This window comes from Schistocerca americana, chromosome 11, assembly GCF_021461395.2.
Source record: "Schistocerca americana isolate TAMUIC-IGC-003095 chromosome 11, iqSchAmer2.1, whole genome shotgun sequence".
Classification (NCBI taxonomy): domain Eukaryota; kingdom Metazoa; phylum Arthropoda; class Insecta; order Orthoptera; family Acrididae; genus Schistocerca; species Schistocerca americana.
Window position 1 is genome coordinate 153,966,421 of NC_060129.1, and position 14,060 is coordinate 153,980,480.

General features: G+C 41.5%; 1 protein-coding gene across 2 annotated transcripts in view; it reads right to left on the reverse strand.

The window, feature by feature from the left end:
• Positions 1 to 843: 843 nt before the first annotated feature.
• LOC124553668 (sugar transporter SWEET1-like) overlaps positions 844 to 14,060 on the reverse strand; it is a 99,125-nt gene continuing 85,908 nt past the window's right edge. For both annotated transcript variants that reach the window (XM_047127551.1, XM_047127550.1), the window contains exon 2: positions 844 to 2,659. In XM_047127551.1, the coding sequence (XP_046983507.1) occupies positions 1,995 to 2,651 (657 nt within the window). In that variant the 5' untranslated portion in view covers positions 2,652 to 2,659 and the 3' untranslated portion in view covers positions 844 to 1,994. The remainder of the gene's footprint in view (positions 2,660 to 14,060) is intronic.

Genomic DNA, 14,060 nt, shown 5'->3' on the forward strand with positions numbered 1-14,060 from the left:
AAGCTTTTGAAATGTGGTGCTACAGAAGAATGCTGAAGATTAGGTGGGTAGATCACGTAAGTAATGAGGAGGTATTGAATAGGATTGGGGAGAAGAGATTGTGGCACAACTTGACTAGAAGAAGGCATCGGTTGGTAGGACACATTCTGAGGCATCAAGGGATCACCAGTGTAGTATTGGAGGGCAGTGTGGAGGGTACTGGGAGATGAAGAAGCTTGCACAGGACAGAATAGCATGGAGAGCTGCATCAAACCAGTCTCAGGACTGATGACCACAACAGCAACAACAACAACATTTATTTAGTTCCAAACTAAATCTGTTATTACAAGAGGGAGAAACACAAGAAAAGTCAGACAGTCATTGTAGTCATTACACACAAATTTTCAAACATGCAATGACGATCATTTGTTTCATACATCCACAAACATCCTGTATGCAGCTGCTAAAACAAGGTGGAAAACTTACAATATCTTCCAAATGTATTTACTCCATTAACACATTGGTCATTGGCAACTGGTCACCATTGGGAAGCAGTGATATGAACTTATTCTCTGTTTTCATCCTATCCTGCCACGAAAACAAGAAGATTCAAATTACAGAAGCATAGAAATATTCTATGACCTTCAAGGTAAGTTAAAAGATAGTGGCAGACAAGATTTTTATAACTTATACAGAGAATGTCTACAATGTAAATAGTGTAAATATTTACTTCAAACGTGTAATTTTTGTATCTAAGTCGACATATTGCACATCATACCAATAAGTAATGAGCATGACCCATAGAATGTGTAAACAAGTGGTAGCTGAGAGAGTATTTTTAATACGAAGCAAGAATCCACAAAATAATTTTAATCACTTTATTTTAAAAAAATTGACAGTTAATAGATGAAGATACGTATTTTTAGTACTCGACATAATGGATGTGGAAATGGCATGAGTTACAAATCACAGGCCTTAATCACAACTGTTCCTTATAAATACCAGGTTCTTAACTGCAACAAAATCATCTACTTGTGTTATTTATTAACTTATGTAGTTTTTTATATGTTTTATTGTACTGGTTGTCACACTATTCACTTATTAAATATATTTCAATATAATGAACTGTAGTAAATTAACTGTTTCACGTCTTTCACTCCATTGAGTTACACTGAAGACTTATGACGGCCACAAAAAAGACAGGAATTGAGGCCATAATACACAAATGTTGTACTCTACTACTCAAAAAATATCATTTACCTGCATCAACCTGTTGTTGTTTTTCTAATTTTAGCTTGAAATAAATTAGCTAATTTCACATTCTTGAAAGTTATCAGACATCAAACAAAAAATTGTGTTAAATACTTACATTTAACAGCATATCACTGTCTATACTTCAGTGTGGAATAGATTAATATGTAACAGTGTGACATGTAGGAAACTGACAGTAGCTATAAATTTAATGCAGATTGTTTTGTATCACATAAAATAAAAAGTTATAACTGGTACACTCTTATAGTAAACGTGCGTTCAAGGAAATGGGGAAGTACTCGAAAACTGGAGGGATGATAAGTTCATAACACTCTTTAGACCTTACTGTTTAGTCTTCAGTGCCCTGGAAATGATAATACTGTCAGCAAAGGACCCGTGATACAGGCAATATGATCATGTAGAACACATTCTGGGAAGCCACAGACTCGTTCAGAAGACTGATTGAGACTGTCAGTTAACAGTGTCTTTCTTGCTAGCCACAATCCCACACTTGTACCTTCGGTCAGCACAGTTACTCCAGTTGAGAGATGAGCGAGTAATGCTTTAATACTATTGTGAACGACTAGCCACTAAAACACCCCTGGAGCTGTCCTGTAATGATACACTAAATTTGATTCCCTGCCCCAAAAACATACGATAAGTGAAAATCCGCAGTTTAAGAATGTTGTCGTTTGTATAATTTTTTGTTACGATACAGGAGAACAAAGAAACTCTTAATAACTGGAGTGACAGCGAGTCCACCTTCAGTCCACCTTCTTCGTCTCGTGAGGTGGCAGTGTCCTCGGGTAGATGATGATCAGAGCGAACTGGAATGCCGACAGGATGAGGACGACCACATTCTGGAAGATCATGAAGCCACTGTCGATGATGAACCCGTAGAGCAGCCAGAGAGAGGAGACGACGGTCCCGGTCAGGAGCATGGGCAACGGGATGCTGGCACTGCTCTTGGTCCTGATTATCTCGCCCACCGAGAAGAGTGGCAGAGAGACCATGAAGAACAAGAGCCCGGTCAGGATGATCCCGAAGCGGTGCTCCACCAGCTCGGGGTCCTCGAGGCGCGCGTAGGCCACGAGGCCACCGGCGAGTGCGGCGCCTTTCGCCAGTGACCGGTAGAAGCCGGGCCGGTCGTCACTGTACAACCAGTAGCACAACAGGTACACCTGGCTGAGCACCATACCCACCCAGTTGGCACGCAGCATAGCCGGGTCGTCCATTATGCGGGCAAACTCGAGCATGACGAAGCCGAGGGCCCCACCCATGACGAACATTGTCGCGGGTGTGGGTCGAGTGGTGCCGTTGCGGTGAAACTCCCAGCACATGAGTGAGCCGGACAGCATCTGAGCGATTTGTGCGTAGCTGGCCAGTGTCCCCACCAGGTCCTTGTAGTCAGACAGCGGCATGGTGGTAGCTGTGGGCAGACACAGTTTGCTGTTAACACTGAGAACAGATGGTCCCCACAATTGCAGTTGCCTCTCTCTCTCTCTCTCTCTCTCTCTCTCTCTCTCTCTCTCTCCGCCCCTCTCCCTCTCCCTCTCCCTCTCCCTCTCCTCCTCCCTCTCCCTCCTTTTTGAAGAGTTCTTACTGCTATAAGGTGTCTATTGTTTTTCATGATTTCACGAATTTAAGCTTAACTCTATGACTGAATGCCATTACTGTATCCCCAGTTATCAGTTAAACCAATGGAGGGAAGTATAGTGTGCCACCCATCTGTGAGTCAAAGGATAATATTAACACTACCTTTAGCCCAGGAAAATTGAGGAAACTGGTTGATCAGGTGTGGTCTAGGGTAGGCCTTAAGGCAGCTTATAAAAGTATTGTTTGTTCATTGACGGTTTCTGAGAAATACCAGAAAAACCATGATTTTTCGATAGGAAAAATGCCAAATGTGAGCAGACAGACGAAACTTAATGTGGTATTCTTGGAGAACTTCTAAAGTTTTTTCCATATCATTTTGCGTTGCCGAGATCCTGAGGTTCAGAGTTACCGTACTTACACAAGTAAAATATACACTTAATATCCGGTCTGATGCGTAAATGCGTACATCTACATCTACATCTATAAACCACAAGCCACCTTACTATTTAGAACAGTCTGGCACTGCTGGGATAACTTTAAGATTCTGAGAGTGTAGAATCACGTAGTTTTGAGGCAAAGAGCTTGTCGAGCCGTGTTCAGAGCGCATTTTCATCTGGAAAGGAAGTTCCTTGAAGGTTGTTCGATAGAGAGGGAGCCGGCAGGAGTGGCCGAGCGGTTCTAGGCGCTACAGTCTGGAACCGCGCGACCGCTAGGTCGCAGGTTCGAATCCTGCCTCGGGCATGGATGTGTGTGATGTCCCTAGGTTAGTTAGGTTTAACTAGTTCTAAGTTCAAGGGGACTGATGACCTCAGAGATTAAGTCCCATAGTGCTCAGAGCCATTTGAACCATTTTTTTGTTTTTTTTGTTTGATAGAGAGGGAAAAATGTGAGGGCGGAAGATCAGGTGAGTAAGGTGCATGCTGAATGGCTTCCCAGCCCTCCTGTCTAGTGTTTTTTGTCAGTCTAACACAATTCGGGCAGACATTATCGTGGAGCAGCATCACTTCACGCAGTCTTCCTGGTTGCTGCTTTTAGACTGTGTCGAAGAGACGTCTCAGTTGTTGACAACAAATGTCAGTAGCAATGGTTACATCTCAGGGAATCAATTCTTAGTACACGACATTATCGCGTTCCACCAGATGCAGACCATTATCTTTGTACGGAGAGTTGCTACTTTGTTTGGACTTAATCATCCCTTTCTTTCCCTTGTGTTAGGATAAAGGCAGAATTTCTCGTTACTAATAATGACGGAGGAGAGGAGTGACCGGTGTTGTTCACGAGCCGATTGATGACGAGCAAGTGGAGATGCACGTAATTTCGGCTTAGACCGTGAGCTACCCATACACCCGATTTTTGAACCTTCCCTATCGCATGAAACTATTGCACGATACAGGAATCATCACAGTTCATCGCATTTGCCGATTCTCGAGTGTACTGACACGGATCATTGTGAATGAATACATTTAAATGACACCCGTGAAACCCCGAACGTCTTTCTGAACGTGGAGAGTCACTAATGTCAAAATGATCCTCCTCAAAACGGGAAAACCATTTTCTTGCCGTGCTCTGTCCAGTGGCATTATCCCTATTCATAGCACAAATATTTTTGGCAGCCTCCACAGCAACGGAAATTTCCCGATTTCTTGACTTGGCACTCCGTTTTCTAGCGACCACAGCTGCACTCACTATCTCCAAATGACAAGACGACAATATGTACGCTCAAACAGCAACAGTGAACGAGAAATAAAGAGTGATGATGATGAGGCCCCGTACACAAAGGAACATATGGCACGAAGAAGGGGACCCGCACCGCTTTATTAGGCAAGGTCCTAGTCGAGGTGGTTTGCCATTGCCTTCCTCCGACCATAATGGGGATGAATGATGATGATGATGATGAAGACGACACAACAACACCCAGTCATTTCGAGGCAGGAAAAATTTCTGACCCCGCAGGGAATCGAGCCTGGGACCCCGTGCACGAAAGCGAGAACGCTACTGCAAGACCACGAGCTGCGGACAAATAAAGAGTAACAATCGATAAATAAACTCATAGCAACCCGAATACCAACATGCAAAACAGAAACTCTACGAACTTATGCACCGGCCTAACATTTTCTGGGGCGAATGAGACATTGCAGGGAAAGCTTTAGAGAGATGTTTGAAGTGCATGACGGAGTCTGGCCTTCACATCTTCCAGGAGTAGCCACCAAATATTGCAGAAGTGCATCACATCAGGTAGGGAGTTACTGAAGATGGCAAAAATGTCAATCTGCAAACTTTTAAAATAAAGATTTCAGAGAATGATTCTTTGTTGAAAATTTAGGTACACTAGATGGAATGGTGACAGTCCAGATGCCAACTGATTCGTAGGTATGCATGTGGTGGCAGAGTACAGGCACAGTCTAACATAACAGTCGCGACACTTCGCCTCGATTAAGTTGCCTTCAGCGCCAGCAGCGCCCCAAGCGGCCGGTAGGTTGAACTGTGAGTTCGGCGCGATTGTGAAATCGCATAGTGATTGTTTATTTTGATTTACACAATGGTTTTTACCATCGGGAGCGTTTGTAGCGCAATAAATTGCAGCAGCAATAGGAAGAAGACACCAAAGCTGTCTTTTTCAGGTTTCCTAAGGATCCTGAGAGGTATATACCATCATGTTACTAAAGTGTATCGTCAGGATTCACTTGCAAACTGTATGTGTATAAATGATGAATGTTTCGTTTTAGCAGCAAAAAATGGCTAGTTAATAGCAGACGAGAAGACCTTATGAAGAAAGACCCGGTTTACGTGTATAATAATATTAGGTTTTGTCCGCTACATTTCGAACAAAACCAGTTCATGAACGCAGACAATAACAAACTCGTGTAGAATGCAGAACTCACACTGTTTGACATTCCAAATAAGCCACCTCAACTGACGATGAAGAGGAAACTGCCACAAAGATTCGACAGTCAATCTAAAGCTGTAAAACAGTCCTATGACACAGAAGCAGCCAGTTCAACTCTCCATGTTTTAGTGCCAGATTCGTGTGAATCGTCAACACAGACCTGCTTTGACGATGGAGTGATTAGATTAAGTGCAGCTGTTCGAGTCTTACAAAAGCGTGTGTAATGTCAGAATGTGCACATCGCTAGACTTCGAGCGAAACTATTGTGGGACAAGGAAAGTGCCTACAGACAGATTGTTTGAAAATTATTCAAATATTTGGTTTTGCGTGAAATGTAATATAATCAGCTCATTATAATGTTTTCAGCATATTTCTCCCACTATTTGTTAGTTGCCTGTCCCACTTAGAATAGTATAAAGATGAAGGTCGTAGTTGTGGCAACAGTCGACAATGACAAACACAGTAGGCCTACAGAACGTTAAACGAGCTGTCCATCGCTTTTGCATGTAGAGGTACATGTCTGTGCTTCTTACATGTGAATCTGTGTGTTTATATTCTTTCGATATCGACGTGGTAAGCTCCAATTCTGTCCAATGTCACAAGTGTTTCTTCACGAATGTGTTGTAGCTTGCCACTATATTCATGGCTTTTGTCCATACTTGCGCTTATTTTAGAATCATTTTTAGAAACATATATGGCTTCTGATACTACACAAACTCTTGGAGGCAAGAAACTAACTCGAATAATTCGGAAATAACGTAGGAAATGGATGCAAACAAACATTATGCTTACGACGCATCTGACGTTCACCTTACCTGCCGCTTGGAGCGCTAGTGTCGCCCCACCTGTCAAACGGCAACAACTTTTACAGCAGTGAGTGTCGCGACTGTTATATTATACTGTGGTACAGGTGTACATCCGACAGATGGGTCATGGGGGTTGTGCCCCATCCCCATCCCAAAACAAAGTACTACTGAGGCCGATTATACACACACACACACACACAAAAAAGGCTTTGCATTGCCCCAGTCCCCAGAACTCCTGAAGATAGACATTGACTGTGGATATTGCATCACAGTCCCTCTGACTGTTCAGAGATGTTACTAAACACGCCCAAAGATGTAAACAACCATGCATGAGCAGCACCTATTAGACGGAAGGGGTCAGACAGCCATTAAGTTCCAGTCATCCCACCAAGGAGGATGTACACAGCTCGTGTTGTCTGTAATTCAACCATGCCTAGACTGTCAATACCGTGGTTTGATCGCATCCTCATTGTTATTTTGTGCCAGGTAGGGCTCTCAACAAGCTAAGTGTCGAGGCGTCTTGGAGTGAAACAAGGCGATGTTGTTCGGACATGAGGAGATGCAGAGAGAGACAAGAACTGACGAAGACATGCCTTGGCCAGGCTGCCCCAGGGCTACTACTGCAGTGGATGACCGCTACCTGCGGATTATGGCTCGGAGGAACCCTGACAGTAACGCCACCATGTTGAATAACAGTTTTCATGCAGCCACAGGATGTCGTGTTACGACTCAATCTGTGCGCAATAGGCTGCATTATGTGCAACTTCACTCCCGATGTCCGAGGCAAGGTCCATCTTTGCAACAACGACACCGTGCAGCATGGTACAGATGGGCCTAACAACATGTCGAATGGACCACCCAGGATTGACACCGCGTTCTCTTCACTGATGAGTGTTGCATATGCCTTCAACCAGACAATCGTCGAATTTGTGTTTGGAGGCAACCTGGTCAAGCTGAACGCCTTAGACACACTGTCCAGCGAGTACAGCATGATGGAGGTTCCCTGTTGTTTTGGGGTGGCATTATGTGGGGCTGATGTACGCCGCTGGTGGTCTTGGAAGGCACCGTAACGGCTGTACAATGCGCGACTGCAATCCTCCGATCGATAGTAGTGCAACCGTATCGGCAGCATATTGGCGAGGCATATTGCAAGACAATACGTGTCCCCATCGTGCACATCTTGTGAATGACTTCCTTCAGGATAACGACATCGCTTGACTAAAGTGGCCAGCATGTTCTCCATACATGAACCCTATCTAACATGCCTGGGATAGATTGAAAAGAGCTGTTTATGGACGATGTGATCCGCCAACCACACTAAGGGACTACGCCAAATCGCCGTTGAGGAGTGGGACAATCTGGACCAATGGTGCATTGATGAACTTGTACATAGTATGCCACGACGAATACAGGCATGCATCAATGCAAGAGGACGTGCTACTAGGTATTAGAGGTACTGGTGTGTGCAGCAATCTGGACCACCGCCTCGCAAGGTCTCGCTGTATGCTGGTACAACATGCAATGTGTGGTTTCCATGAACAATAAAAAAGACGGAAATGATGTTTATGTGGTCTCTGTTCCAATTTTCTGTACAGGTTCCGGAACTCTCGGAACTGAGGTGATGCAAAACTTTTTTTGATGTGTGTATTTTTACAAATATTAATTTACGAAACTTTCAGCTCAGTTTAGGAGAATACAACATCCCGATAGAGTTCCATAAAGGACAAGAAATTCTATAAAATTACAATGATTAGTCGTCATACGATGCAATTGAGTTGCATACCTGTGGCTGGTTTGTGACCTGACTGGCTGTGGGAAACGCTGCAGCCAGGGAGAGGTGACCATTCCCAGACTGACCACGCCGGTTGTCAGCAACAAACCTCACACAGTTCATCGTGAGTGTCCTGGGATCTGGGGATGTATAAACACCACGCATTTCTAGGCTTGATATTATGTGATTCCACTAAACAGTAGTTCTAAAGTTGCCAAGTACAATGGGAAACGTCTTCGCTTTCCTGAGCACTTGATAACTTCGGTTTATTTGGCTGTGGATCTGTGCACAGCAAACTTTACCATTTACGTGGTGCTGTTGCGGCTGTGGCTATGATTTCTCGATACGGACGTTTGTGAAAATTCCAAAGTTTTTTCTGTTGCTTCACCATACAGCACTCATCGAGATGCAGAGACAAACAATTCTCACACCCCAATGTGTGGGTTCCAGCAACAAGTCCCAGGACAAAGTGGCTCCTGTGTATCTGACACACATTTTATCCCATCCCCATTAGGATGTCCCCTTTTTCCCCATTTCACAAATTTGTTACCAACTGTCTGGTGGCACTGAAGATCCGTCCAGACTCTTGGTCTTCATTAAGTTTTGTACGGAAAAAATATGGAGACCACAACCATGTTATACAGAGTTATTCCATAAGTACCTCCATGGTTTCAGAAGACAACTGTGTGATCATTACAAGACATACAGGAAACAGGCACGTATCAGTGGACAGAGCATTTATTTATTTGCTTATTTACACCTCAAGTTCCGTAGCACCAAATTGAGGAGCAAATCTCCAAGGTCATGGAACGTGCCAGTACATGAAATTAAAACGTAAAAGTAATAATAGATAAAAATAAAATGTTTATGAACCCAAAAAACTCAAGCTGTAACTTTAAGTAAACACATTCAACAATATAACATAAGAATCAGCTTAATATTTCAAGGAACTCTTTGACAGAACAGAAGGAGTGACCCATGAGGAAACTCTTCAGTTTCTATTTGAAGGCGTGTAGATTACTGCTAAGATTTTTAAATTCTTGTGGCAGCTTACTGAAAATGGATGCAGCGGTATACTGCACACCTTTCTGCACAAGAGGTAAGGAAGTCCGATCCAAATACAGGTTAGATTTCTGCCGAGTATTAACTGAACGAAAGCTGCTTATCCTTGGGAATAAGCTGATATTGTTAACAAGACGACAGTAAGGAATATATATATTGAGAGGCCAATGTCGAAATACCCGCACTAGTGAACAGGGGTCGACAAGAGGTTCGCGAACTTACACCACTTATTGCCCGAATCAGTCGTTTCTGAGCCAAAAATATCCGTTTAGAATGGGAAGAGTTAGGGTAACTACCGTATTTACTCGAATCTAAGCCGCACGTTTTTTCCGGTTTTTGTAATCCAAAAAACCGCCTGCGGCTTAGAATCGAGTGCAAAGTAAGCGGAAGTTCTGAAAAATGTTGGTAGGTGCCGCCACAACTAACTTCTGCCGTCGAATATATGTAGCACTACACAGGCATGCTTTGCAGGCACAAACATAAATACTGGTGCCAAAACCTCTGCGTCAGTAAATAAATAAAAAAAAAAGGTGGAAGACGAGCTTTTTTTCCTCCGCCCCGAGTTTCGACCACTGCATTTTCATACATTATCCATCGAAGTAAATACAAATTCTGTATTGTTCATCTCCGAATGTTGCAGCGTTTCAATGTACTACGAGACTGTTAAGAGTTGGCCATATTGACAAACATACCTACGTTCTGAATTTTTTCTACTTGTGAGAAGAGATGGGTGCTAATAGGAACTTTTATGAATTGTGAATCACATGCAGTATTCTCTTCACCATAAGAATAATACGAATATAAACATTTTGCCATGTATTCTTTCGTGTTTGCTGCTATCTCATTTAAATTCTGTCTGCCTAATAAACTACGAAATTAGAGTGAGACAAAAGCAAACGCGGAAGAACATACATATCGTGTTATGTTTATATTCGTATTATTCTTATGCGTAATAGTGATACAGTCAGAAATGAAGCACGGCAATTGACTAGATTTTTAAATCTAAGATGACTCTAATTCCTGTGCAGAATATAATGTACTAAAGAGGCATCTGCAAAGATTTTCAAACAGAGAAAATTTTTCGCTGAACTCTCGTTCAGAATATGTTCTATCATACGCAGTCTATTATTTGGTTCTTGTTGATCATTATCAAAGAAAGCAGCAGTGTAAGTAATAACAAATAGCAGTTTTTTTTTAAATTGTAAGCGGCGGTAGCGCGCACAAAAGCAAGCCATGCCGCGAACGGCGACAGGCCGTAAACACTCATTATCAGAGTGCGACAAACAATGCATAACACAGTACAGTAATGCATCTTCAGCTTAGAGTGACGTAAACACCTATAGCAAAGAGAACGGCACTTATCAGATCAAAGAAAAATAAGCAATCAATTCAAACCAGACGAAGCACGTGAAAAAGGAAGGGTATCCGTATAAATATGGACAGAGCGCCTGACACATAGCAATGGCTACCTGGTAAAGCTTAACGTCTAAGCTTACGACTCGAACCAAACTACTGTAGTTCTATCGTCATTCATTCGACCTAAATTGTGTCTCATATTACAATGGACCAGCTTTGTTTCGATTTGGAGATGCGGCCTAAAACTTTTCTCTCCCCTTGAATTTCGAGTCTCAAATTTCAGGTGCGGCTTGGATTCGGGAAAAATTTTTTTCCTTGATTTCGAGTCTAATTTTTCAGGTGCGGCTTAGATTCGAGTGCGGCTTAGATTCGAGTAAATACGGTAGTCCAGTGAGTGAACATGCACCAGTGAATGAACAGCAGAGATATTAATTTAAAAAATAAGGTTTAAAAAGCCCTCCACTTTGTCTGTTGAAGTCAGTTGCCTTCTACTGACCAATGGGGAGCTAGCTAAAAGCTGATTGGACCTCCACATCAAGCAACTTCAGCAGTAGAAAATGATGGGTTGTTTACTGCTGTCTGGTGCTAAGGTAAGAGCTTCGTCACAAGTCATTTTATTGATGAATATTGGTATTTTGGTAAACTTTGTTGCTCGTTTTGTACAGTATGTACATACTTAACAAATAAATAACTTTTGTAACGTTTATAAATAATGAAGAAATGTTATATTTTGAGGTTACGGGGGTGTTCAGTAACTGGACACTTAAAATCAAGATTTGCCAATAAATGGGATTTTTAACACTGCCTTCAAATCAGATGTAAATGGGCCTAAATGAACTGCTTAATGGAGAAAATACATGCTAGGTTAAGTTTAAAATATCCTGTATGCCTCTGAACATCTTGTGTTCATTCAGTGGAGGGACTGGTACAAGTTCCCAGTGAATAAACATGGCTTGTGAGATTTTTCCAGAAATGATTCCACTCAGCTGAATACAAAATAGTTATGCAAAATAGTTATATACAAACAGCCTCTGTTCTTAAAATTAAGTCCCAGTAACAGTTAAGAAGGCATCTGTAAGAACTTAGAAGTCATATTTGTGTATGGTTTCCTATAAATTGGATCTCTTCCCTCAATTCAGTCTGATAGTATATTTTCTTTTTTACAGATGTCTGATAAAGAAATGACCTTGCAGAGAAAGCGAAGAAAATATGATCGCTTTAAATACTCAGCAAAGCAATTAGATGATGCATTAGAAGCAGTAAGATCTGGAATATTGAGTTTAAATAAAACATCAGCACAGTATAATGTACCAAAAGCAACATTATCCACAAAGCTTAGTGGAAAGACTATTGAAGGAAGGCGGATAGGACCAGCTCCCATCTTAACACCAAATGAAGAACAGCTGTTGGAAGAGTGGATATTAGGGAAAGCAAAAATTGGTTTTCCAATGCATCTGGATGAGGTGAAAGACGCTGTGCACAAATTTATCATGGATACAAGAAGGAAAAATCCCTTTACAAATTGTAGGCCAGGAGAGAAATGGGTGAAACTACTTCTTAAAAGACATCCAGCAATTTCACATTGTAATGCAGAAATCATACAAAAAGGGAAAGCGAGTTTGACTGAAGGCATTATACGAAACTGGTTTGACGAACTTGGGAAATATCTTCAGGAAGAAAACTGCCAGGACATACTTCTTGATAGTGACCGAACATTCAATGCTGATGAGAGAAGAGTCTTAGGCCTAAAAAATTATAAATTTTTTTTTACCATTGCTCCTGGCAAAGAGAAAGAATGCGTCACTGTTTTGGCTAATTTTTCTGCTAGTGGAAAAGTTGTAAAACCAATTACAGTATTTCTTTATGAAAGAATTCCAAAACACATATTTGAATTCATTCCTCATGACACATTCTTTGTTGGAACGAGTGAGTCAGGATGGATGGTTGCACCAACATTTTGTGAGTATGTTGCCAACTGCTTTTATCCATGGTTGCTGGAAAAACAGGTCACTCTTCCTGTTTTGTTACTTTTAGATGGGTATAAGTCTCATTTAAACTTAGAACTAAATAAGTTCTGTTCAGAGAAAAGAATACTTATTTTTAGTCTGCCACCAAATGCAACAAATGACCTTCAGCCTTGTGATGTTGGTGTTTTCCACCACTAAAAGCATCATGGAAGATTGCTGTTAGATGCTGGAAACAAAAGCATGGTTGATCAAAGTCAATTACAAAAGCAAATTTTTCTTCTCTCTTCAAAGAAGCTTGTTGTGGAAGAGAAAATACAGAAAGCTTTTAAAAAATGTCAAATCTTTCCTTTCAATGTTGAAAATGTAGATTTCAACAAATGCATGCAGACTCACCATCAAGAGCTAATGAAAAATACATTGAATGAAGGAAATCTATGTTTTCAGAAGGAAACACATTTCTACGAATTATGGAGTCAGAATTACCTACACTTGCACTTTTCAAAACAGCTTTAATTGATGAATCAAGAACCACTGAGATTAAAGACCCAGTTTTGTTTTCCATGTGGAAGAAGTATTCAATCAGAGAAGGCCTAAGGCAAAATAGACGAAACAGTACTTTAGATGAACCATTAATTCACTCAATAGACCCACTGGAAACTAAATTTGAAAGCGCTGCTGAAGCCAGAGCATTGCAAGCAACTACTTCTGTACCAGAAAGAAGATGCTCATCAGACAGTCAAACACAAGAGATGGTTTCAGAAGAATGCACCTCAGCCACATCTCTTCAGTCTGAAACACTCATTTTGGATGTACAAGAAGGCATTCATGGTTCTCAGGATCAGAACTCCAAATCACCAACAGCAAGCTCTTCTCAGAAAGGTCATCGAACCCCTGAGGAAATCTGGAAGGACCACCTTCATTGGCCAGTAATTGAAGAAAAGAAAGGGAAAAAGAAAAGAAATGCAAATAAACTTCCTTATGCAGTTACTTCAGAAAAGTGGATAGAATATCATAAAGCATTAAGAAAAACCAAAGAAGATAAGGAAGAAAAATTAAATAGCAAGAAGGAGGAAAAGGCTCTGAAACAGATGCAAAAACTGGGTGCAATCCAGAAGAAACAAATTGTCAGGAAAGTGAGGAAAGGTGAAGAAGACACTTCAACTGATGAAGATGCAATCTCTCTACATGATTCAGATGAGAGTTTAGGAGATCTGCTTCAGGACTCTGATGATTCAGCTTCTGACTGCGATCTTGAATAAATAGAAGTAAATAAAACCTATGTAATTGTGGTTTATGAAGGCGAATATTTTCCAGGAATTGTTACTGACAGAAAAAAGATGAAATTGAAGTAAGCACCATGACAATGTGTGGACCAACACGTTGCA